The 24,962-nt window shown below is 39.7% G+C and overlaps 1 protein-coding gene across 2 annotated transcripts in view; it reads left to right on the top strand.

Moving 5' to 3' along the window:
* PTPN14 (protein tyrosine phosphatase non-receptor type 14) overlaps window positions 1–24,962 on the top strand; it is a 304,902-nt gene that overhangs the window by 70,527 nt on the left and 209,413 nt on the right. The window contains exons 2-3 of one of the 2 annotated variants that reach the window (XM_053712492.1): window positions 8,141–8,238; window positions 8,356–8,683. In XM_053712492.1, coding sequence (XP_053568467.1) covers window positions 8,507–8,683 — 177 coding nt within the window. In that variant the 5' untranslated portion in view covers window positions 8,141–8,238; window positions 8,356–8,506. The remainder of the gene's footprint in view (window positions 1–8,140; window positions 8,239–8,355; window positions 8,684–24,962) is intronic. The other variant, XM_053712491.1, reaches the window with a different exon arrangement.

Raw genomic sequence — 24,962 nt, 5'->3', positions numbered from 1 at the left:
AGAGGAGATTATGGACAGAATTAAGGCCCACAAGTTGGCTAATTCTTTTATTACTGATGCCGCATTTCAACTGGCTAAATTAGTGGCAAAGAATTCAGGTTTTGCCATTTTAGCACGCAGGGCGTTATGGCTTAAGTCCTGGTCTGCTGATGTGTCATCTAAATCTAGACTTTTGAACATCCCTTTCAAAGGAAAGACCCTATTCGGGCCTGAACTGAAGGAGATTATTTTAGACATCACTGGAGGGAAAGGTCATGCCCTTCCTCAGGATAGATCAAATAAGATGAGGACCAAACAAAATAATTTTCGTTCCTTTCGGAACTTTAAGAGTGGTCCCGCTTCAGCTTCCTCTGCTTCAAAGCAAGAGGGGAATTTTGCCCAATCCAAGTCAGTCTGGAGACCTAACCAGGCTTGGAACAAGGGTAAACAGGCCAAGAAGCCTGCAGCTGCCTCTAAGACAGCATGAAGGGGTAGCCCCCGATCCGGGACCGCATCTAGTAGGGGGCAGACTCTCTCTCTTCACTCAGGCTTGGGCAAGAGATGTTCACGATCCCTGGGCTTTAGAAATTGTGTCCCAGGGATATCTTATGGAATTCAAAGGGGGAGATTTCACATTTCTCGACTGTCTGTAAACCAAACAAAGAAAGAGGCGTTCTTATGCCATGTACAAGACTTACATACTATGGGGGTGATCTGCCCAGTCCCAAAAGAGGAACAGGGGCTAGGGTTCTACTCAAACCTGTTTGTGGTTCCCAAAAAAGAGGGAACTTTCAGACCAATCTTGGATCTCAAAATTCTAAACAAGTTCCTCAAAGTTCCATCATTCAAGATGGAGACTATTCGGACTATTCTACCTCTGATCCAGGAGGGTCAATATATGACTACCGTGGACTTAAAGGATGCGTATCTACACATCCATATTCACAGAAATCATCACCGATTTCTCAGATTTCTATTTAGGCATTACCAGTTTGTGGCCCTTCCCTTCGGGTTGGCCACGGCTCCAAAAATTTTCACAAAGGTGCTAGGGTCCCTTCTGGTGGTTCTTCGACCACGGGGCATAGTAGTGGCGCCTTATCTAGACGACATCTTAATTCAGGCATCATTTTTCCAGCTAGCCAAGTCTCACACGGACATCGTGTTGGCTTTTCTGAGATCTCACGGGTGGAAGGTGAACATGAAAAAGAGTTCTCTCTTCCCTCTTACAAGAGTTTCCTTTCTAGGGACTCTGATAGATTCGGTAGAAATTAAAATATTTCTGACGGAGGTCAGAAAATCAAAACTCTTAACCTCTTGCCGAGCTCTTCATTCCATTCCTCGGCCATCAGTGGCTCAGTATATGGGAGTAATCGGACTCATGGTAGCGGCAATGGACATAGTTCCTTTTGCCCACCTACAGCTCAGACCACTGCAACTATGCATGCTCAAACAGTGGAATGGGGATTTTGCAGATTTATCTCCTCAACTACATCTGGACCAGGAGACCAGAGATTCTCTAATCTGGTGGTTGTCTCAGGATCACCTGTCTCAGGGAATGTACTTCTGCAGGCCAGAGTGGCTCATTGTAACGACAGATGCCAGCCTGCTAGGCAGGGGTGCAGTCTGGAACTCCCTGAAAGCACAGGGCTTATGGTCTCGGGAGGAATCTCTTCTTCCAATAAACATTCTAGAACTTAGAGCGAAATTCAATGCGCTTCAGGCATGGCCTCAGCTTACCAAATTCATCAGGTTTCAGTCGGACAACATAACAACTGTAGCTTATATCAATCATCAAGGAGGAACAAGGAGTTCTCTAGCGATGATGGAGGTAACCAAAATAATCCGATGGGCAGAGGATCACTCTTGCCATCTCTCAGCAATCTACATCCCAGGAGTAGAGAACTGGGAGGCGGATTTCCTAAGTCGTCAGACTTTTCATCCGGGGGAGTGGGAACTCCATCTGGAGGTATTTGCTCAGCTGATTCAGCTATGGGGCACACCAGAATTGGATCTGTTGGCGTCCCGTCAGAATGCCAAACTTCCTTGTTATGGGTCCAGGTCCCAGGATCCCAAGGCGGTGCTGATAGATGCTCTGGCAGTGCCTTGGTCCTTCAATCTGGCCTATGTATTTCCACTGTTTCCTCTCCTCCCATGTCTGGTTGCCAGAATCAAGCAGGAGAGAGCTTTGGTGATTCTGATAGCACCTGCTTGGCCACGCAGGACTTAGTATGCAGACCTAGTGGACATGTCCTCGGTTCCACCATGGACTCTGCCAATGAGGCGGGACCTTCTAATCCAAGGTCCTTTCACGCATCCAAATCTAGTTTCTCTGCATCTGACTGCTTGGAGATTGAACGCCTGATTCTATCAAAGCGTGGTTTCTCTGAGTCTGTTATTGATACCCTGATTGAGGCTACAAAGCCTGTCACCAGGAAGATCTATCATAAGATTTGGCGCAAATATCTTTATTGGTGTGAATCCAAAGGTTACTCGTGGAATAAGATTAGGATTCCTAGAATATTGTCTTTTCTTCCAGAAGGTTTTTAGAATGGATTATCAGCTAGTTCCCTAAAAGGGCAAATATCTGCTTTGTCTATTTTACTACACAAACGTCTGGCAGATGTCCCAGACGTTCAAGCATTTAGTCAGGCTTTGGTCAGAATTAAGCCTGTGTTTAAACCTGTTGCTCCGCCATGGCGTTTGAATTTAGTTCTTAAATTTCTTCAAGGGGTTCTGTTGCATTCCATAGATATTAAGCTTCTATCTTGGAAAGTTTTGTTTTTAGTAGCTATCTCTTCGGCTCAAAGAGTTTGTGAGCTATCTGCTTTATAGTGTGATTCCCCTTATCTTATTTTCAATGCAGATAAGGTGGTTTTGCGTACCAAACCTGGGTTTCTTCCTAAGGTTGTTTCTAATAAGAATATCAATCAAGAGATTGTTGTTCCTTCACTGTGTCCTAATCCTTCTTCAAAGAAGGAACGTCTATTGCACAATCTTGATGTGGTTCGTGCTTTAAAGTTCTACTTACAAGCAACTAAAGATTTCCGTCAAACATCTTCATTGTTTGTTGTTTATTCTGGTAAGCAGAGAGGTCAAAAGGCTACAGCTACCTCTCTTTCCTTTTGGCTGATAAGCATCATCCGTTTGGCCTATGAGACTGCTGGACAGCAGCCTCCTGAAAGAATTGCTGCTCATTCTTCTAGAGCTGTGGCTTCCACATGGACTTTTAAAAATGAGGCTTCTGTTGAACAGATTTGTAATGCGGCGACTTGGTCTTCGCTTCATACTTTTTCCAAATTTTCCAAATTTGATACTTTTGCTTCTTCGGAGGCTGTTTTTGGGAGAAAGGTTCTACAAGCAGTGGTGCCCTCCGTTTAAGGTCCCTGTCTTGTCCCTCCCTTCATCCGTGTCCTAAAGCTTTGGTATTGGTATCCCACAAGTAAGGATGAATCCGTGGACTCGATACATCTTACAAGAGAAAACATAATTTATGCTTACCTGATAAATTTATTTCTCTTGTGATGTATCGAGTCCACGGCCCGCCTTGTTTATTAAGACAGGCATATATATTTTTATTTTTAAACTTTCAGTCACCACTGCACCCTATAGTTTCTCCTTTTTCTTCCTAGCCTTCGGTTTCGAATGACTGGGGGGTGGAGCTAAGGGGGGAGCTATATAGACAGCTCTGCTGTGGGTGCTCTCTCTGCCACTTCCTGTAGGGGAGGAGAATATCCCACAAGTAAGGATGAATCCGTGGACTCGATACATCACAAGATAAATAAATTTATCAGGTAAGCATAAATTATGTTTTCTCAATAGTTAATAGCGTTTAAATACATGAGAACTAGGGATTTTTATTTTAAAATTAATGAAAATCGAGCGTTTTATTCTGATATCCCTTTAAAGGGACGCTCAAGTCAAAATTAAACTTTCGTGATTCAGATAGAGCATGTAATTTTAAACAACTTTCCAATTTACTTCCATTAACAGAATGTGCACAGTCTTTTTATATTTATACTTTTGAGTCACCAGCTGCTACTGAGCATGTGCAAGAATTCCCAGAATATACGTATATGCATTTGTGATTGGATAGTGGCTCACATGATGCAGTGGGAGTGGCAATAGAGATTATTTAGAAATTTGTCAGAAAAAAAATCTACTGCTCATTTCAAGTTCAGATTAAGGGGTCGATTTATCAAGCTGCAGCAGACAGGGGCGCACATACGCGCCCCTGTCCGCCGCAGCTTCCCTCTGGTGGGCTGAATTCCGCTGCCGGAATTCAGCATTGCACACGAGCGCTATTTTGTGCTCGCATGCAATCCCGCCACTGCTCGCACACAGCCAATCATGCGCAGAGCTGTCAATCTCCCCGGTCAGACGAGACAGAGGAGATGGAGTGGCAATAGAGATTATTTAGAAATTTGTCAGAAAAAAAATCTACTGCTCATTTCAAGTTCAGATTAAGGGGTCGATTTATCAAGCTGCAGCAGACAGGGGCGCACATACGCGCCCCTGTCCGCCGCAGCTCTCCTCTGGTGGGCTGAATTCCGCTGCCGGAATTCAGCATTGCACACGAGTGCTATTTTGTGCTCGCATGCAATCCCGCCGCTGCTCGCACACAGCCAATCATGCGCAGAGCTGTCAATCTCCCCGGTCAGACGAGACCGAGGAGATGGAAATTCGCCACCTAAGATGTTGCGAAAGATTAGGAAAACAGCAGTTTGATGACCACTGTTTGTTAAATACGGACTACAGGTTCTCTTGTGAGAACCTGCAGTCGTAAGGGGTGCAAAGCTTTGATAAAGTGACCCCTACTATTGCATTGTCTTTTTATCATTCATTTGTTGCTTATGCATTTACTGGTCCTTAAGTTTAATTACAAACAGTGCATACATAGTGTAAAAAAAACCCTACAGCACTCTGAGGCTTATAAACATTGTAACAGGATAAGGCAGGCTTAGCGTACATATGGTTAACATGCTCAGTGGAATGCGAGGGATGCATTTGTCAGCTTAGCTTTAAACCACAAGGTTATTTTTCATGGAGGCTGGTAGTAGAGTGTGACTGTGAGACATAGCTTGAGGTTAGGTTATTATGGCACACAGTGGTACACTCTCCTCTAGGAACTTCACTTCCATTGCACCTCTAGATATAAATCTATTTGTTCTTTTATAAAACTAACAATTTATACAATTACATTTCTTTTCTCCCTTAATCTCAGTGTTGCTTACTTGTGACCTGACTAGGTTTATTAATTTTTTTGTTGTTGTTGAAAATATAACATTTTATTATTACTCTAAAACATTTTCTTGTTAGGTACTGTAGTGCAAATATTTTTTTTATTTGAAATGACAATTTTATTTTTTTTATGCATGACTATTTTGGTGATTAAACATTATATTGCCAAATATCTTTATAAGAAAAAACATTATTTTATAAACATTTATAACAATTTTATTTTGTAATTTAAAGGGACATGAAACCCAAATGTTTTCTTTCATGATTCAGATGGATCCTACAATTTTTGAACTTTCCAATTTACTTCTATTATTCTTTATTCTCTTGGTATCCTTTCTTGAAGGGGCAGCAATGCTCTACTAGGAGTTAGCTGAAAGCCAATGACAAGAGGCATTTATGTGCAGCCACCAATCAGCAGCTTCTAACCCTACCTAGGTAATAATTTTCAACAAAGAATAAAAAGTGAACAAAATAAATTAGATAATAGAAATACATTGGTATGCTCTATCTGAATCATAAAAAGTCATGATCTGGGTTTCATGTACCCCTTTAAATTGCATGTTCTATTTAAATAGTGAAAGTTTAATTTTGTTTTTCGTGTCCCTTTAAATGCTGACATTAATCTACATAAGCAAACAATTATTAATGTGTGGGATCCTAATCAAACTGCACATAAAATTATTTGAACAAGTTGCACCACTTAGGTAATCGGGTATTACGTGTTATGAGTTGGAAAAAAAATGCGTATTCCTGGTAAAAAGGGTATAATGATTGATTTAATGATTTCAAAAAAATTTTTTTTTAAAAAAAAGAGAAAATAAATAAATAGAAAAGCTAAAAAAAAGGCTGATATTCCAACATACTGCTTGCTGGTTTATTTAGTACTTTGTGTTATGGGGTAGTAGACCTAGCGCTAGTGGGTGCACCTATAGCTCGCTTCTGTGGGTCTCCTAGTAGACCTAGTGGCCGTGGGTATAAATCTGAAGTATCGAAGATGTGAGCCCCTAAAAGCAAGGCTAAGGTGAAACAGTGATGTATAGATAGGATGATGCTGTACATAAAAGTTACCTTTTAATCTGTGATAATTAATATCTCAAAAATACACTTTTAAACAATTATGATTAGGACAATAAAATCATGGATCCATGAATAAGCATAAATTGGCATTTAGATATTCCACAAACGTAAAGGTGGTAGAAGATCAAACACTTTATACAGGTGTTAAAGGATGACCCCTTAATGTTGATGACATATAGTGTGTATATCTTGCTTGAAAAATATAAATAATAAATAAAATAAATGAACAATTGCGTGTCCCAAGTGATATGTCCAATGTGTCCTAAATGAAAAAATGTCTGTATATATTATGTGAATCCGGTACACAATGTGATGTGATAATATCCAGTGAACAATAGTGAAAAAAGGGATGGGGAAAAATTGTGAAAAAAATAAAAAAAAATATAAAAAATCTATATAAAAAGGGATAAAAGACTATGAGAAACAAAAAGTACAATAGTGCAAAACAGTTTAAACACCTGATTAAGGTATTAAAAAAAGAGCTTACCAGTAGTATGTCAACGTGTTTCGGCCTGATAACAGGCCTTTATCAAGACTTGATAATGGTCTTGATAAAGGTATTGATAAAGGCCTGTTAACAGACCAAAACAGGGTGACATACTACTGGTAAGCTCCTTTCTAATACCTTAATCAGGTGTTTAAACTGTTTTGCACTATTGTACTTTTTGTTTCCCACAGGATCACTCAGGATACATTTTTTACCTACAGATGGGACTTTTTCACTAATAAAACACACAAGAGGTCCATCTTGACATTTCTGGATATCCAACCAACCCCACCAGCTTCTTTTTTTTTTCTTCACATTTTTCCTTTCTTTTTTTCATTAGTTTTTTAACTCTTTTTTTCTCTTTTATCACTTTTTACATAGATTTTTCATTTTTTCTTCCCTTTTTTCATTATTGTTCCCTATTGGACTCTGGATATTATCACATCACATTGTGTACCGGATTCACATAACAATATATACAGAAATTTTTTCATTTAGGACACATTGGACATATCACTTGGGGCACGCAATTGTTCATTTATTTTATTTTTTATTTTTATTTTTCAAGCAAGATATACACACTATTTGTCATCAACATTAAGGGGTCATCCGTTAACACCTGTATAAAGTGTTTGATCTTCTACCACCTTTACGTTTGTCGTATATCTAAATGCCAAATTTGCTTCTAACTGTATGCCAATTCCTGCTTATTCATGGATCCATAATTTTATTGTCCTAATCATAATTGTTTTAAAGTGTATTTTTGAGATTTTAATGATCACAGATTAAACGGTAACTTTTATGTACAGTATCATCCTATCTATACATCACTATTTTACAATAGCCTTGCTTTTAGGTGCTCTTTTTTAGTACTTTGCTTTTATGAGAATTGATTGGATTTTATATTGTATAAAGGTCAGCTCTAAGCAAACGCTAGTTAATAAGTGAATATATATAAAATATAATTATGAATATAAACCTTATTTATTAAAAATAAATAAAAAATATTTATTTGGACCAGAGCTTTAACTTAGAGTGAAGAAACAGTGTTAAAATATGTGTTTTTTTTATTTATTATATGCAAAATAAAGAAAGCTACCTACATCTGTTGTAAATCATTTAGCAGAAATATTCCCAACATTTTTTTTACTTGATTGATTTAAAAATACAGTGTAAACATTATCTTGAACAAATAATATAGCATGTGACTGTCCCTTTAATATGTGGGAGTAACGTTCTGGTTCATGCATAACTATAAATAACGTGTCTGACAGTGCAACCAGTCTATAAGTAAACTGACTTGTGCTTTTGATTATTGTGACACATATAACTGTATTTTCTTTTTATATATTTCCATAGCAACATGGTGGATTGATAAAGTTGTGGCTTCAGTTTCATTTGGCAAAATGACTTCATTTAAAATGAACTGGCAGAGCATCATGCAGTTAATGAAAAAGGTTGCAAGATTTTTTAACACATTGCTTAATATATCTGTACTTGTAAGTTTACAATATTTTATCTGGATTGTATAATGTTGCTTTTTCACAATTTTAAATGATCATTTACATTTTCAGGTGGCGCAAGGGATTGTGGGAGCACACTTGGTATGGACAACGATTCTCAGCCTTGGATACCAGGAGTAGTTTGCTGTGTGAGATTTATCAAAGCAAAAATAAAAAATTGAGAGTCTATACAAGCAGTGACGCCTGAAAAGGCCCAATAGCCATGCCTTTTGGGCTGAAATTAGGAGGAAGAAAAAAACGGTATAATGTCTTAAACAAAAATAGTTTTGTGGTTCGAATCCAGTTATTGAACAACAACGAGACTGAGCTTACTCTATCAGTAGAAAGTACTGGATCAGATTGTCTGGAAGCTGTTTCTGGAAGACTGGAAATACACGAGGTAAGGAAAATAGTTGTGAATACTAAATAGAATATAAAATTATATATCGAATATGCCTTTTTTTAGTAGGAAATACCATTCAAATGTTCTAATTTTGCATATTGTAAAATAGTTTTTTAGTTTTTTACTAGTCCTCAATGTTTTGTTTTATTAATCCTTTTATTTTTTATTTATTATATATATATATATATATATATATATATATATATATATATATATATATATATATATATATATAATTTTTTTTAATATAAATAGAAACATGATTATATTTTTAGTTTACATTACTGTGCTTCAGATAGATGTATTTGATGTACAGTGTTTACTGGTTGGTAGCACAGTATATATTTTTTTAAGTTTACATATCTAGGGAAATTGTACATTTTTAAAGATATAATTTTAAATATATATGTTAAAGGGACAGTCTAGTCAAAATTAAGCTTTCATGATTCAGATAGGGCATGCAATTTTAAACAACATTCCAATTTACTGTTACCATCAAATTTGATTTGTTCACTTATATTCTTTGGTGAAACTAATCCTAGGTAGGCTCATATGCTAATTTTTAAGCCCCTGAAGGCCACCTCTTATTTCAGTGCATTTGGACAGTTTTTCAAAGCTAGACAACGCTAGTTTGTGTGTGACACATAGATAACATTGTGCTCACTCCCATGGAGTTATTTGAGTCAGTTATTCATGATTGGCTAAAATGTAATCCTAAATCTGTCAAAAGAACTGAAATAAGGGGATAGTCTGCAGAGGCTAAGGTACTAGGTAATTACAGAGGTAAAAAGTGTATTAATATAACAGTGTTGGTTATTCAAAACTAGGGGATGAGTAATGAAGGGATTATCTATCTTTTTGAACATTAACAATTCTGGAGTAGACTGCCCCTTTAATGTGCATGGTAATGAATGCTCATATATGTGTTTTGTGCTGTACTTCTCATAGATGTCATTATGCTCAACTTACAGTCTGATATGAAAAGAAAAAAATGAAAATGGTTTAAAGTACAAAATGTTTCATGTGACTGATTTATTTATTTACTTAAAATCCTTTTACAATGTTATGTGGCTGCTGAAGAGATATTGATATATCTTATTATTTTTACATAAAGATGTTCAGGTAATATTTACTCTATTATTATATACTCTATTAATATTTATTCTAGTCAACTTTTTACAGATATGCTGTATCATTTTTAAGTGTTTTCAGAATTTGGGAATCATGTCCCTTTAACACAGACATTTAATAATTATGGTTCTCTGATGCATCATGTGTACTGAAAATGTTTTGACTATTTTGTCGTCTATTACCACAAGATACAAATAATACATTATTTACTTAGGCCTAGATTTGGAGTTTGGCGGTAGCCGGGAAAACCAGCGTTAGAGGCTCCTAACGCTGGTTTTAGGCTACCGCCGGTATTTGGAGTCAGTCAAAAAAGGGTCTAACGCTCACTTTTCAGCCGCGACTTTTCCATACCGCAGATCCCCTTACGTCAATTGCGTATCCTATCTTTTCAATGGGATCTTCCTAACTCCGGTATTTAGAGTCGTGGCTGAAGTGAGCGTTAGAATTCTAACGACAAAACTCCAGCCGCAGAAAAAAGTCAGTAGTTAAGAGCTTTCTGGGCTAACGCCGGTTTATAAAGCTCTTAACTACTGTGCTCTAAAGTACACTAACACCCATAAACTACCTATGTACCCCTAAACCGAGGTCCCCCCACATCGCCGCCACTCGATTAATTTTTTTAACCCCTAATCTGCCGACCGCCACCTACGTTATCCTTATGTACCCCTAATCTGCTGCCCCTAACACCGCCGACCCCTATATTATATTTATTAACCCCTAATCTGCCCCCCACAACGTCGCCGCCAGCTACCTACACTTATTAACCCCTAATCTGCCGTCTGCACGCCGCCGCCAGCTACATTATAGCTATGTACCCCTAATCTGCTGCCCTAACATCGCCGACCCCTATATTATATTTATTAACCCCTAATCTGCCCCCCTCAACGTCGCCTCCACCTGCCTACACTTATTAACCCCTAATCTGCCGACCGCAAAGAGCCGCCACCTACATTATAGCTATGTACCCCTAATCTGCTGCCCCTAACACCGCCGACCCCTATATTATATTTATTAACCCCTAATCTGCCCTCCCTAACATCGCCGACACCTAACTTCAATTATTAACCCCTAATCTGCCGACCGAATCTCGCCGCTATTCTAATAAATGTATTAACCCCTAAAGCTAAGTCTAACCCTAACACTAACACCCCCCTAAGTTAAATATAATTTAAATCTAACGAAATTAATTAACTCTTATTAAATAAACTATTCCTATTTAAAACTAAATACTTACCTGTAAAATAAACCCTAATATAGCTACAATATAAATCATAATTATATTATAGCTATTTTAGGATTTATATTTATTTTACAGGTAACTTTGTATATATTTTAACCAGGTACAATAGCTATTAAATAATTAAGAACTATTTAATAGCTAAAATAGTTAAAATAATTACAAAATTACCTGTAAAATAAATCCTAACCTAAGTTACAATTAAACCTAACACTACACGATCAATAAATAAATTAAATAAAATACCTACAATTAAACCTAACACTACACTATCAATAAATTAATTAAATACAATACCTACAAATAACTACAATGAAATAAACTAACTTAAGTACAAAAAATAAAAAAGAACTAAGTTACAAAAAATAAAAAAATATTTACAAACATAAGAAAAATATTACAACAATTTTAAACTAATTACACCTACTCTAAGCCCCCTAATAAAATAACATAGCCCCCCAAAATAAAAAATGCCCTACCCTATTCTAAATTACAAAAGTTCAAATCTCTTTTACCTTACCAGCCCTGAACAGGGCCCTTTGCGGGGCATGCCCCAAGAAATTCAGCTCTTTTTCCTGTAAAAAAAAACCATACAATACCCCCCCCCCCCAACATTACAACCCACCACCCACATACCCCTAATCTAACCCAAACCCCCCTTAAATAAAGCTAACACTAAGCCCCTGAAGATCTTCCTACCTTGTCTTCACCTCACCGGGTATCACACGATCCATCCTGGCTCCGATATCTTCATCTAAGCCCAAGCGGGGGCTAGACATCCATCATTCGGCTGAAGAAGTCCAGAAGAGGCTCCAAAGTCTTCATCCTATCCGGGAAGAAGAGTAGATCCGGACCGGCAACCATCTTCTTCCAAGCGGCATCTTCTATCTTCATCCGATGAAGACCGGCTCCATCTTGAAGACCTCCACCGCGGACCCATCTTCTTCCGACGACGACTTCCCAAAGAATGATGGTTCCTTTAAGGGATGTCATCCAAGATGGCGTCCCTCGAATTCCGATTGGCTGATAGGATTCTATCAGCCAATCGGAATTAAGGTAGGAATATTCTGATTGGCTGATGGAATTCGAGGGACGCCATCTTGGATGACGTCATTTAAAGGAACCGTCATTCGTTGTCTAGTCGTCGGTTGAAGAGGATGTTCCGCGTCGGCTTGGAAGAAGATGGTTCTGCTCCGCTCCAGAAGAAAGAAGATTGAAGATGCGGCTTGAGAGAAGACTTCATCCAGATGATGGACTTCCGACTTCAGCCCGAGGATGGATTTCTTCAGTCGCCGCTTGGATACAGACTTCAGCCCGAGGATGGACGTCACTCTTCAGCCCCCCGCTTGGGCTTGGATCAACACTTCCGAGGCTTGGATCAAGACTTCCGAGGACGGATCGGTGAACCTGGCAGGGTGAAGATAAGGTAGGAAGATCTTCAGGGGCTTAGTGTTAGGTTTATTTAAGGGGGGTTTGGGTTAGATTAGGGGTATGTGGGTGGTGGGTTGTAATGTTGGGGGGGGGGGTGTTGTATGGTTTTTTTTACAAGCAAAAGAGCTGAATTCTTTGGGGCATGCCCCGCAAAGGGCCCTGTTCAGGGCTGGTAAGGTAAAAGAGCTTTGAACTTTTGTAATTTAGAATAGGGTAGGGCATTTTTTTATTTTGGGGGGCTTTGTTATTTTATTAGGGGGCTTAGAGTAGGTGTAATTAGTTTAAAATTGTTGTAATATTTTTCTAATGTTTGTAAATATTTTTTTATTTTTTGTAACTTAGTTCTTTTTTATTTTTTGTACTTTAGTTAGTTTATTTAATTGTAGTTACTTGTAGGTATTGTATTTAATTAATTTATTGATAGTGTAGTGTTAGGTTTAATTGTAGGTAATTGTTGGTATTTTATTTAATTAATTTATTGATAGTGTAGTGTTAGGTTTAATTGTAACTTAGGTTAGGATTTATTTTACAGGTAATTTTGTAATTATTTTAACTATTTTAGCTATTAAATAGTTATTAACTATTTAATAGCTATTGTACCTGGTTAAAATAAATACAAAGTTACCTGTAAAATAAATATAAATCCTAAAATAGCTATAATATAATTATAATTTATATTGTAGCTATATTAGGATTTATTTTACAGGTAAGTATTTAGCTTTAAATAGGAATAATTTATTTAATAAGAGTTTATTAATTTCGTTTAAATTATATTTAACTTAGGGGGATGTTAGTGTTAGGGTTAGACTTAGCTTTAGGGGTTAATACATTTATTAGAATAGCGGTGAGCTCCAGTCGGCAGATTTGGGGTTAATGTTTGAAGTTAGGTGTCGGCGATGTTAGGGAGGGCAGATTAGGGGTTAATACTATTTATTATAGGTTTAGTGAGGCAGATTAGGGGTTAATAACTTTATTATAATAGCGGTGCGGTCCGGTCGGCAGATTAGGGGTTAATAAGTGTAGGCAGGTGGAGGCGACGTTGTGGGGGGCAGATTAGGGGTTAATAAATATAATATAGGGGTCGGCGGTGTTAGGGAGAGCAGATTAGGGGTACATAGGGATAATGTAAGTAGCGGCGGTTTATGGAGCGGCAGATTAGGGGTTAATAATAATATGCAGGGGTCAGCGATAGCGGGGGCGGCATATTAGGGGTTAATAAGTGTAAGGTTAGGGGTGTTTAGACTCGGGGTACATGTTAGAGTGTTAGGTGCAGACGTAGGAAGTTTTTCCCCATAGGAAACAATGGGGCTGCGTTAGGAGCTGAACGCGGCTTTTTTGCAGGTTAGGTTTTTTTTCAGCTCAAACAGCCCCATTGTTTCCTATGGGGGAATAGTGCACGAGCACGTTTTTGAGGCTGGCCGCATCCGTAAGCAACTCTGGTATCGAGAGTTGAAGTTGCGTTAAATATGCTCTACGCTCCTTTTTTGGAGCCTAACGCAGCCATTCTGTGGACTCTCAATACCAGAGTTATTTTAAAGGTGCGGCCAGAAAAAAGCCAGCGTTAGATACGCGGGTTGTTACCGACAAAACTCTAAATCTAGCCGTTAGGGTTGCTACCATTAGTTCAGGCCAAACCTGAATACTTTAGCGCCTTGCACAGCAGATTTCTCCAACATAGGTGTGTCCGGTCCACGGCGTCATCCTTACTTGTGGGATACTCTCCTCCCCAACAGGAAATGGCAAAGAGCCCAGCAAAGCTGGTCACATGATCTCTCCTAGGCTCCGCCTTCCCCAGTCATTCTCTTTGCCGTTGTACAGGCAACATCTCCACGGAGATGGCTTAGAGTTTTTTGGTGTTTAAATGTAGTTTTTATTCTTCAATCAAGAGTTTGTTATTTTAAAATAGTGCTGGTATGTACTATTTACTCTGAAACAGAAAAGAGATGAAGATTTCTGTTTGTAAGAGGAAAATGATTTTAGCAACCGTTACTAAAATCGATGGCTGTTTCCACACAGGACTGTTGAGAGGAATTAACTTCAGTTGGGGGAAACAGTGAGCAGACTTTTGCTGCTTGAGGTATGACACATTTCTAACAAGACTTTGTAATGCTGGAAGCTGTCATTTTCCCTATGGGATCCGGTAAGCCATTTTTATTAAATAAGAATAAAGGGCTTCACAAGGGCTTTAAAGACTGGTAGACATTTTTCTGGGCTAAAACGATTGATTTATAAGCATTTTTAATAGTTTATAGCTTTGAGGAGTTATTTTATTCTTGGGAATTATGTTAAATAACCGGCAGGCACTGTATTGGACACCTTTTTCACTGGGGGCCTTCTCTAATCATAGGCAGAGCCTCATTTTCGAGCCACTAATGCGCAGTTGTTTTTGGGAAGCAAGGCATGCAGATGCATGTGTGAGGAGCTCAGATACATAGAAAAAGCTTACTGAAGGCGTCATTTGGTATCGTATTCCCCTCTGGGCTTGGTTGGGTCTCAGCAAAGCAGATACCAGGGACTGTATAGGGGTTAAATATAAAAACGGCTCCGGTTCCGTTATTTTAAGAGTTAAAGTTTTCAAATTTGGTGTGCAATACTTTTAAGGCTTTAAGACACTGTGGTGAAATTTTGGTGAATTTTGAACAATTCCTTCATACTTTTTCACATATTCAGTAATAAAGTGTGTTCAGTTTAAAATTTAAAGTGACAGTAACGGTTTTGTTTTAAAACGTTTTTTGTACTTTGTTATCAAGTTTATGCCTGTTTAACATGTCTGAACTATCAGATAGACTATGTTCTGTATGTGAGGAAGCCAAGGTTCCTTCTCATTTAAATAGATGTGATGTATGTGACAAAAAATTTAGAGAAAATGATGCCCAAGATGATTCCTCAAGTGAGGGGAGTAAGCATGGTACTGCATCATCCCCTCCTTCGTCTACGCCAGTCTTGCCCACACAGGAGGCCCCTAGTACATCTAGTGCGCCAATACTCCTTAATATGCAACAATTAACGGCTGTAATGGATAATTCTATCAAAAACATTTTAGCCAAAATGCCCACTTATCAGCGAAAGCGCGACTGCTCTGTTTTAGAAAATACTGAAGAGCATGAGGACGCTGATGATAATGGTTCTGACATGCCCCTACACCAGTCTGAGGGGGCCAGGGAGGTTTTGTCTGAGGGAGAAATTTCAGATTCAGGGAAAATTTCTCAACAAGCTGAACCTGATGTGATTACATTCAAATTTAAATTGGAACATCTCCGCGCTCTGCTTAAGGAGGTGTTATCTACTCTGGATGATTGTGACAATTTGGTCATTCCAGAGAAATTATGTAAGATGGACAAGTTCCTAGAGGTCCCGGGGCCCCCCGAAGCTTTTCCTATACCCAAGCGGGTGGCGGACATTGTAAACAAAGAATGGGAAAGGCCCGGCATACCTTTTGTCCCTCCCCCTATATTTAAGAAATTGTTTCCTATGGTCGACCCCAGAAAGGACTTATGGCAGACAGTCCCCAAGGTCGAGGGGGCGGTTTCTACTCTAAGCAAACGCACTACTATCCCTATAGAAGATAGTTGTGCTTTCAAAGATATGGATAAAAAATTAGAGGGTTTGCTTAAAAAGATGTTTGTTCAGCAAGGTTACCTTCTACAACCAATTTCATGCATTGTTCCTGTCACTACTGCAGCGTGTTTCTGGTTCGATGAACTAGAAAAGTCGCTCAATAAAGATTCTTCTTATGAGGAGATTATGGACAGAATTCATGCTCTTAAATTGGCTAACACTTTTACTTTAGACGCCACTTTGCAATTGGCTAGATTAGCGGCGAAAAATTCGGGGTTTGCTATTGTGGCGCGCAGAGCGCTTTGGCTAAAATCTTGGTCAGCGGATGCGTCTTCCAAGAACAAATTGCTTAACATACCTTTCAAGGGGAAAACGCTGTTTGGCCCTGACTTGAAAGAGATTATTTCAGATATCACTGGGGGTAAGGGCCACGCCCTCCCTCAGGATAGGTCTTTTAAGGCTAAAAATAAACCAAATTTTCGTCCCTTTCGCAGAAACGTACCAGCCCCAAGTTCTACATCCTCTAAGCAAGAGGGTAATACTTCTCAAACCAAGCCAGCCTGGAGGCCAATGCAAGGCTGGAACAAAGGTAAGCAGGCCAAGAAACCTGCCACTGCTACCAAGACGGCATGAGATGTTGGCCCCCGATCCGGGACCGGATCTGGTGGGGGGCAGACTTTCTCTCTTCGCTCAGGCTTGGGCAAGAGATGTTCTGGATCCTTGGGCGCTAGAAATAGTCTCCCAAGGTTATCTTCTGGAATTCAAGGAGCTACCCCCAAGGGGGAGGTTCCACAGGTCTCAATTGTCTTCAGACCACATAAAAAGACAGGCATTCTTACATTGTGTAGAAGACCTGTTAAAAATGGGAGTGATTCATCCTGTTCCATTAGGAGAACAAGGGATGGGATTCTACTCCAATCTGTTCATAGTTCCCAAAAAAGAGGGAACATTCAGACCAATTTTAGATCTCAAGATCCTAAACAAATTTCTCAAGGTTCCATCGTTCAAAATGGAAACCATTCGGACAATTCTTCCTACCATCCAGGAAGGTCAATTCATGACCACGGTGGATTTAAAGGATGCGTATCTACATATTCCTATCCACAAGGAACATCATCGGTTCCTAAGGTTCGCCTTTCTGGACAAGCATTACCAGTTTGTGGCACTTCCATTCGGATTAGCCACTGCTCCAAGAATTTTCACAAAGGTACTAGGGTCCCTTCTAGCGGTGCTAAGACCAAGGGGCATTGCAGTAGTACCTTACTTGGACGACATACTGATTCAAGCGTCGTCCCTACCACAAGCAAAGGCTCATACGGACATTGTCCTGGCCTTTCTCAGATCTCACGGGTGGAAAGTGAACGTAGAAAAAAGTTCTCTATCTCCGTCAACAAGAGTTCCCTTCTTGGGAACAATAATAGACTCCTTAGAAATGAGGATTTTTCTGACAGAGGCCAGAAAATCAAAACTTCTAAGCTCTTGTCAAGTACTTCATTCTGTTCTTCTTCCTTCCATAGCGCAGTGCATGGAAGTAATAGGTTTGATGGTCGCGGCAATGGACATAGTTCCTTTTGCGCAAATTCATCTAAGACCATTACAACTGTGCATGCTCAGTCAGTGGAATGGGGATTATACAGACTTGTCTCCGACGATACAAGTAGATCAGAGGACCAGAGATTCACTCCGTTGGTGGCTGACCCTGGACAACCTGTCACAAGGGATGAGCTTCCGCAGACCAGAGTGGGTCATTGTCACGACCGACGCCAGTCTGGTGGGCTGGGGCGCGGTCTGGGAACCCCTGAAAGCTCAGGGTCTTTGGTCTCGGGAAGAATCTCTTCTCCCGATAAATATTCTGGAACTGAGAGCGATATTCAATGCTCTCAAGGCTTGGCCTCAGCTAGCAAAGGCCAAATTCATACGGTTTCAATCAGACAACATGACGACTGTTGCGTATATCAACCATCAGGGGGGAACAAGGAGTTCCCTGGCGATGGAAGAAGTGACCAAAATCATTCAATGGGCGGAGACTCACTCCTGCCACTTGTCTGCAATCCACATCCCAGGAGTGGAAAATTGGGAAGCGGATTTTCTGAGTCGTCAGACATTTCATCCGGGGGAGTGGGAACTCCATCCGGAAATCTTTGCCCAAATAATTCAATTGTGGGGCATTCCAGACATGGATCTGATGGCGTCTCGTCAGAACTTCAAGGTTCCTTGCTACGGGTCCAGATCCAGGGACCCCAAGGCGACTCTAGTGGATGCACTAGTAGCACCTTGGAGCTTCAACCTAGCTTATGTGTTCCCACCGTTTCCTCTCATTCCCAGGCTGGTAGCCAGGATCAAACAGGAGAGGGTATCAGTGATCTTGATAGCTCCTGCGTGGCCACGCAGGACTTGGTATGCAGATCTGGTGAATATGTCATCGGCTCCACCATGGAAGCTACCTTTGAGACAGGACCTTCTTGTTCAAGGTCCGTTCGAACATCCGAATCTGGCCTCACTCCAACTGACTGCTTGGAGATTGAACGCTTGATTTTATCAAAGCGAGGGTTCTCAGATTCTGTCATTGATACTCTTGTTCAGGCCAGAAAGCCTGTAACTAGAAAAATCTACCATAAAATATGGAAAAAATATATCTGTTGGTGTGAATCTAAAGGATTCCCATGGAACAAGATAAAGATTCCTAAGATTCTATCCTTTCTTCAAGAAGGTTTGGAAAAAAGGATTATCTGCAAGTTCTTTGAAGGGACAGATTTCTGCTTTATCTGTTTTACTTCACAAAAGGCTGGCGGCTGTGCCAGATGTTCAAGCTTTTGTTCAGGCTCTGGTTAGAATCAAGCCTGTTTACAAACCTTTGACTCCTCCTTGGAGTCTCAATTTAGTTCTTTCAGTTCTTCAGGGGGTTCCGTTTGAACCCCTACATTCCGTTGATATCAAGTTATTATCTTGGAAAGTTTTGTTTTTGGTTGCAATTTCTTCTGCTAGAAGAGTTTCAGAGTTATCTGCTCTGCAGTGTTCTCCTCCTTATCTGGTGTTCCAAGCAGATAAGGTGGTTTTGCGTACTAAACCTGGTTTTCTTCCGAAAGTTGTTTCTAACAAAAACATTAACCAGAAGATAGTCGTGCCTTCTTTGTGTCCGAATCCAGTTTCAAAGAAGGAACGTTTGTTGCACAATTTGGATGTAGTTCGTGCTCTAAAATTCTATTTAGAGGCTACAAAGGATTTCAGACAAACATCTTCCTTGTTTGTTGTTTATTCTGGTAAAAGGAGAGGTCAAAAAGCAACTTCTACCTCTCTCTCTTTTTGGCTTAAAAGCATCATCAGATTGGCTTATGAGACTGCCGGACGGCAGCCTCCTGAAAGAATCACGGCTCATTTCACTAGGGCCGTGGCTTCCACATGGGCCTTCAAGAACGAGGCTTCTGTTGATCAGATATGTAAGGCAGCGACTTGGTCTTCACTGCACACTTTTACTAAATTTTACAAATTTGATACTTTTGCTTCTTCTGAGGCTATTTTTGGGAGAAAGGTTTTGCAAGCCGTGGTGCCTTCCATCTAGGTGACCTGATTTGCTCCCTCCCATCATCCGTGTCCTAAAGCTTTGGTATTGGTTCCCACAAGTAAGGATGACGCCGTGGACCGGACACACCTATGTTGGAGAAAACAGAATTTATGTTTACCTGATAAATTACTTTCTCCAACGGTGTGTCCGGTCCACGGCCCGCCCTGGTTTTTTAATCAGGTCTGATGATTTATTTTCTTTAACTACAGTCACCACGGTATCATATGATTTCTCCTATGCAAATATTCCTCCTTTACGTCGGTCGAATGACTGGGGAAGGCGGAGCCTAGGAGGGATCATGTGACCAGCTTTGCTGGGCTCTTTGCCATTTCCTGTTGGGGAGGAGAGTATCCCACAAGTAAGGATGACGCCGTGGACCGGACACACCGTTGGAGAAAGTAATTTATCAGGTAAACATAAATTCTGTTTTTTTTTTCTAGAGTACACACTATGGGCTCAATTTATTAAGCCCTTCTCTCTGACTGCAGGTTAGCACAACTTATAGTCAGTATTTATCAAGCAGCGGTCATCAGACCGCTGCTTCCCTACACTGTTCTCTACCTCTTAGCTTGAGAATTTTTATCTCCCCAGTCTCGTCCAACCAGGGAGAATGACAGCCCCTGCCCACACGTGATTGGCTGGGCAGGGTTGCACATGCAACGAGAAACGCTTGTGTTTAAAGTTAAATTCGGGCAGCGAATCGCTGCCCACAAGAGGAGAGATCGGGCAGAGGGGGGCGAAATATGTATGTGTGCTTGATAAATGCAGCCCTATGTACAGGGAATGCAGAATTATTAGGCAAGTTGTATTTTTGAGGATTAATTTTATTATTGAACAACAATCATGTTCTCAATTAACCCAAAAAACTCATTAATATCAAAGCTGAATAGTTTTGGAAGTAGTTTTTAGTTTGTTTTTAGTTATAGCTATTTTAGGGGGATATCTGTGTGTGCAGGTGACTATTACTGTGCATAATTATTAGGTAACTTAACAAAAAACAAATATATACCCATTTCAATTATTTATTTTTACCAGTGAAACCAATATAACATCTCAACATTCACAAATATACATTTCTGACATTCAAAAACAAGACAAAAACAAATCAGTGACCAATATAGCCACCTTTCTTTGCAAGGACACTCAAAAGCCTGCCATTCATGGATTCTGTCCGTGTTTTGATCTGTTCACCATCAACATTGCGTGCAGCAGCAACCACAGCCTCCCAGACACTGTTCAGAGAGGTGTACTGTTTTCCCTCCTTGTAAATCTCACATTTGATGATGGACCACAGGTTCTCAATGGGGTTCAGATCAGGTGAACAAGGAGGCCATGTCATTAGATTTTCTTCTTTTATACCCTTTCTTGCCAGCCACGCTGTGGAGTACTTGGACGCGTGTGATGGAGCATTGTCCTGCATGAAAATCATGTTTTTCTTGAAGGATGCAGACTTCTTCCTGTACCACTGCTTGAAGAAGGTGTCTTCCAGAAACTGGCAGTAGGACTGGGAGTTGAGCTTGACTCCATCCTCAACCCGAAAAGGCCCCACAAGCTCATCTTTGATGATACCAGCCCAAACCAGTACTCCACCTCCACCTTGCTGGCGTCTGAGTCGGACTGGAGCTCTCTGCCCTTTACCAATCCAGCCACAGGCCCATCCATCTGGCCCATCAAGACTCACTCTCATTTCATCAGTCCATAAAACCTTAGAAAAATCAGTCTTAAGATATTTTTTGGCCCAGTCTTGACGTTTCAGCTTGTGTGTCTTGTTCAGTGGTGGTCGTCTTTTAGCCTTTCTTACCTTGGCCATGTCTCTGAGTATTGCACATCTTGTGATTTTGGGCACTCCAGTGATGTTGCAGCTCTGAAATATGGCCAAACTGGTGGCAAGTGGCATCTTGGCAGCTGCACGCTTGACTTTTCTCAGTTCATGGGCAGTTATTTTGCGCCTTGGTTTTTCCACACGCTTCTTGCGACCCTGTTGACTATTTTGAATGAAACGCTTGATTGTTCGATGATCACGCTTCAGAAGCTTTGCAATTTTAAGAGTGCTGCATCCCTCTGCAAGATATCTCACTATTTTTGACTTTTCTGAGCCTGTCAAGTCCTTCTTTTGACCCATTTTGCCAAAGGAAAGGAAGTTGCCTAATAATTATGCACACCTGATATAGGGTGTTGATGTCATTAGACCACACCCCTTCTCATTTAAAAGAGATGCACATCACCTAATATGCTTAATTGGTAGTAGGCTTTCGAGCCTATACAGCTTGGAGTAAGACAACATGCATAAAGAGGATGATGTGGTCAAAATACTCATTTGCCTAATAATTCTGCACTCCCTGTATTATAGCACATAAAAATAAACTAGCACATAGATGTTCACACTCTCACACAATCTCTCACACACGTTCACACAAACACTCTAACATACTAATACACACACATGCACATACTCACACACAAAGACACAAACACTCTTACACATGCACTCACACACTAACACACACACTCTCTCATACACAGATACACAGACTCGACACTGACAAACAAAAAGATACACACTCACGCACAAAGAAACTTACACACTCCCACATTCAGATACACTCCCACTCAAAGACACACACACAAAAGATAAATAATTGTAGGCATGTGCAGTATGTTGCAATAGCGCAATGCCACTTTTTTGGCTGTGGCTGTTAACCACCAAATCCAAATATTTGCATGTCCGAACCTAACTCTTCTGCAAACCTGGTCATTTCTGGTCGAGTGACAACCCTATATTTACTGTTAAATATAAACATAGAGATTAGTTTAACTACACTCTGCCAGGGATTGGTGTGAAATAGTATATATGTTTATATCTGTATTCATTTAAATAGCAAATATTTGGTGTGCTGGTACCTGAATTTATGTGTTTAATTTTGCTTTGTTTTACTTACCACGTTTTCAGTTAGGTGTTTTCATGTTATTCTTCTTTATTTGGCTTGAAGATGTAATTATAACAAACATATATAAAGCTTCAGGTTACACAACGCAAAAAAACGAAATCTTGCCTATTCCCTCAGTTTAAAACTTTGCACATTCTTGTGAAGATTAACAACAGATCAATAAGTAAATACAATTCTTTGAATTTTACAGAGCAAAGCAGGGCATTAGCAAAAATTACATTAGGAACAGGAAATTACTCTGCACAGTCTCTATAACCATGATAAACAAAGTAAAATGTGTCCACAATGAATGCAAAGGGCTCAATTTATCAAGCCCTTCTCACCACATTTGACTGTAGGTTTGTACAAGATGCTTCCCTGCCCTGTTCTCGTCCGACTGGGTTGATTGACAGCTCCAGCCTGCACGTGATTAGCTGTGCGCGGGCAGGGGTCGGGGTTGCACATGAGAACATAGGAGTGCTCTTGTGCAATGGTAAATATGGCCAGCAGCAGATTGCTGCCCACCAGAGGAGAAGTCAAGGGGGGCGAATATGTCTGCCTGCGGATGATAAATGGAGACCAAAGTACCCTCAAACCTTTATTTATCCCCCACCCTGATTTCTTCTTTTTCTATACTGTAGCGTCCCATCCCTCCCTCTTCCTTCAAAATCTTTCTGTAGCTGCTCACATGCCTCCCGCCTTCCCTCACCTCCCAGTGGCACCAATAGATGATCATTATAGATAGTGATCTGGTAATCTGCCTTCATATAGTAATGGAACACCGTTTGTGCCCTGTTACCATATGAAGGCAAATGCCGGAAGCCCACAAGCAGCACGTTTCAGTTGTCACTTGACAACGGAGACTGCTTTGGCCTCCCGAAGCTGTGATGTAGATCTACGTTATGCGATACAATGGGCTAAGTACAGCATAACCTAGATCTACTTCATAGCAACAGGGCCATATGCAGCTCTCAAGAGAGTTTTAACTGGCCCTCCCTTATTTATTAGTTAAATTATTAATTTGGCCCTTCAATTGTTTTAGGGTTCTAAGAGGTGTAACAAGTTGATGTTCTCTATAGGCACTCACAAGATAAATATAAAGACAAGCATGCATTGTCCAGTGTAGACACTGCTTGGATAAATGTCACTTTTTATTCAGTTCCAGAGTATCACTTCACTGTGTGTTTCTATTGTGGATTACAACTCCTACCATGCACTGCTACTTGAGTAAATGTTACTTCCAGTTTCTAGTATATCTAGTTCCAGAGCACTCACTCTCAAGTGGCCCCCAATGGGAGAAGAACACTTGGCCAGTGGCCCCTGGATATAATTTGTTTCATGATTCAGATAGAGCATACAATTTTAAACAACTTTCCAAATTACTGTACATCTATTATCTAATTTGCGTTGTTCTTTTGGTATCCTTTGTTGAAAATTATCACACAGTTGTACTGATCTTGGTTATAAATGTTTGTATTTGCTTGTTTGGTTTTATATCTCATAGGTTGGGTTATTTAAAAAAAATAATATTAATCTAAAAGTGATTTTTAAAGGTTGGCATGGCTAATAAAAACTTGCACAAACCAGTATTGTGTTCTAAGCAGAAGTCAATTATCTCATATCTTTTTGGAGCGTTATAATGATTCCTTAAAGGGACAGTAAACAACTTTGAAATTTAATTGTAAAATGTTTAGTTGGTGAGACATCTTTGCACTATGCTTTCATTATTTAATTTACCCTTTTACGTGTAATTTAGCTCTGTACATTTTCTAATTCTCAGAGCTGGAGATGCACCCTGTTGACTTCTTAAAGGGACACTGAACCCAATTTTTTTCTTTCGTGATTCAGATAGAGCATGCAATTTTAAGCAACTTTCTAATTTACTCCTATTATCAAATTTTCTTCATTCTCTTGGTTTTGTTATTTGAAATCAAGAATGTAAGCTCTGCCCAGTGTACTGAACCTAAAAAAAAACCTTAGGTGCTTTCTTTTTCAAATAAAGATAGCAAGAGAATGAAGAAAAAAATGATAATAGGAGTAAATTAGAAAGTTGCTTAAAACTGCATACTCTATCTGAATCACAAAAGAAAAAAAAAAATCGGGTTCAGTGTCCCTTTAAGGCTAACCCTGTTACATATTTCTACTAACTGGGTTTAAAAGATAAGAATTATTAAACAATAGATGTTCTATTAACACAATGAGCTAGATTTATCGAGGGCTAGAATTCTCCTTTATATTCTCCTCCGAGTTCTCTGCAGCTCGCCCTTGGAGAAGAGCATCAGTGCGCACACATTTTTTAAAAAGGCGAGCTGGGGTGAATTATGATTAATTTCTACATACAAAAAAGGAAGTTTTCCAAATTTCAAACCCGTGTTTTTTTTATGTAGTATTTTTTGCCCTCTTAAAGTAATCTATTACATTTGTGTTTTA

This window comes from Bombina bombina, chromosome 4, assembly GCF_027579735.1.
Source record: "Bombina bombina isolate aBomBom1 chromosome 4, aBomBom1.pri, whole genome shotgun sequence".
NCBI lineage: Eukaryota > Metazoa > Chordata > Amphibia > Anura > Bombinatoridae > Bombina > Bombina bombina.
Note: the sequence above shows the minus strand (reverse complement) of the source record. Positions and strands in the feature narration are given on the sequence as shown.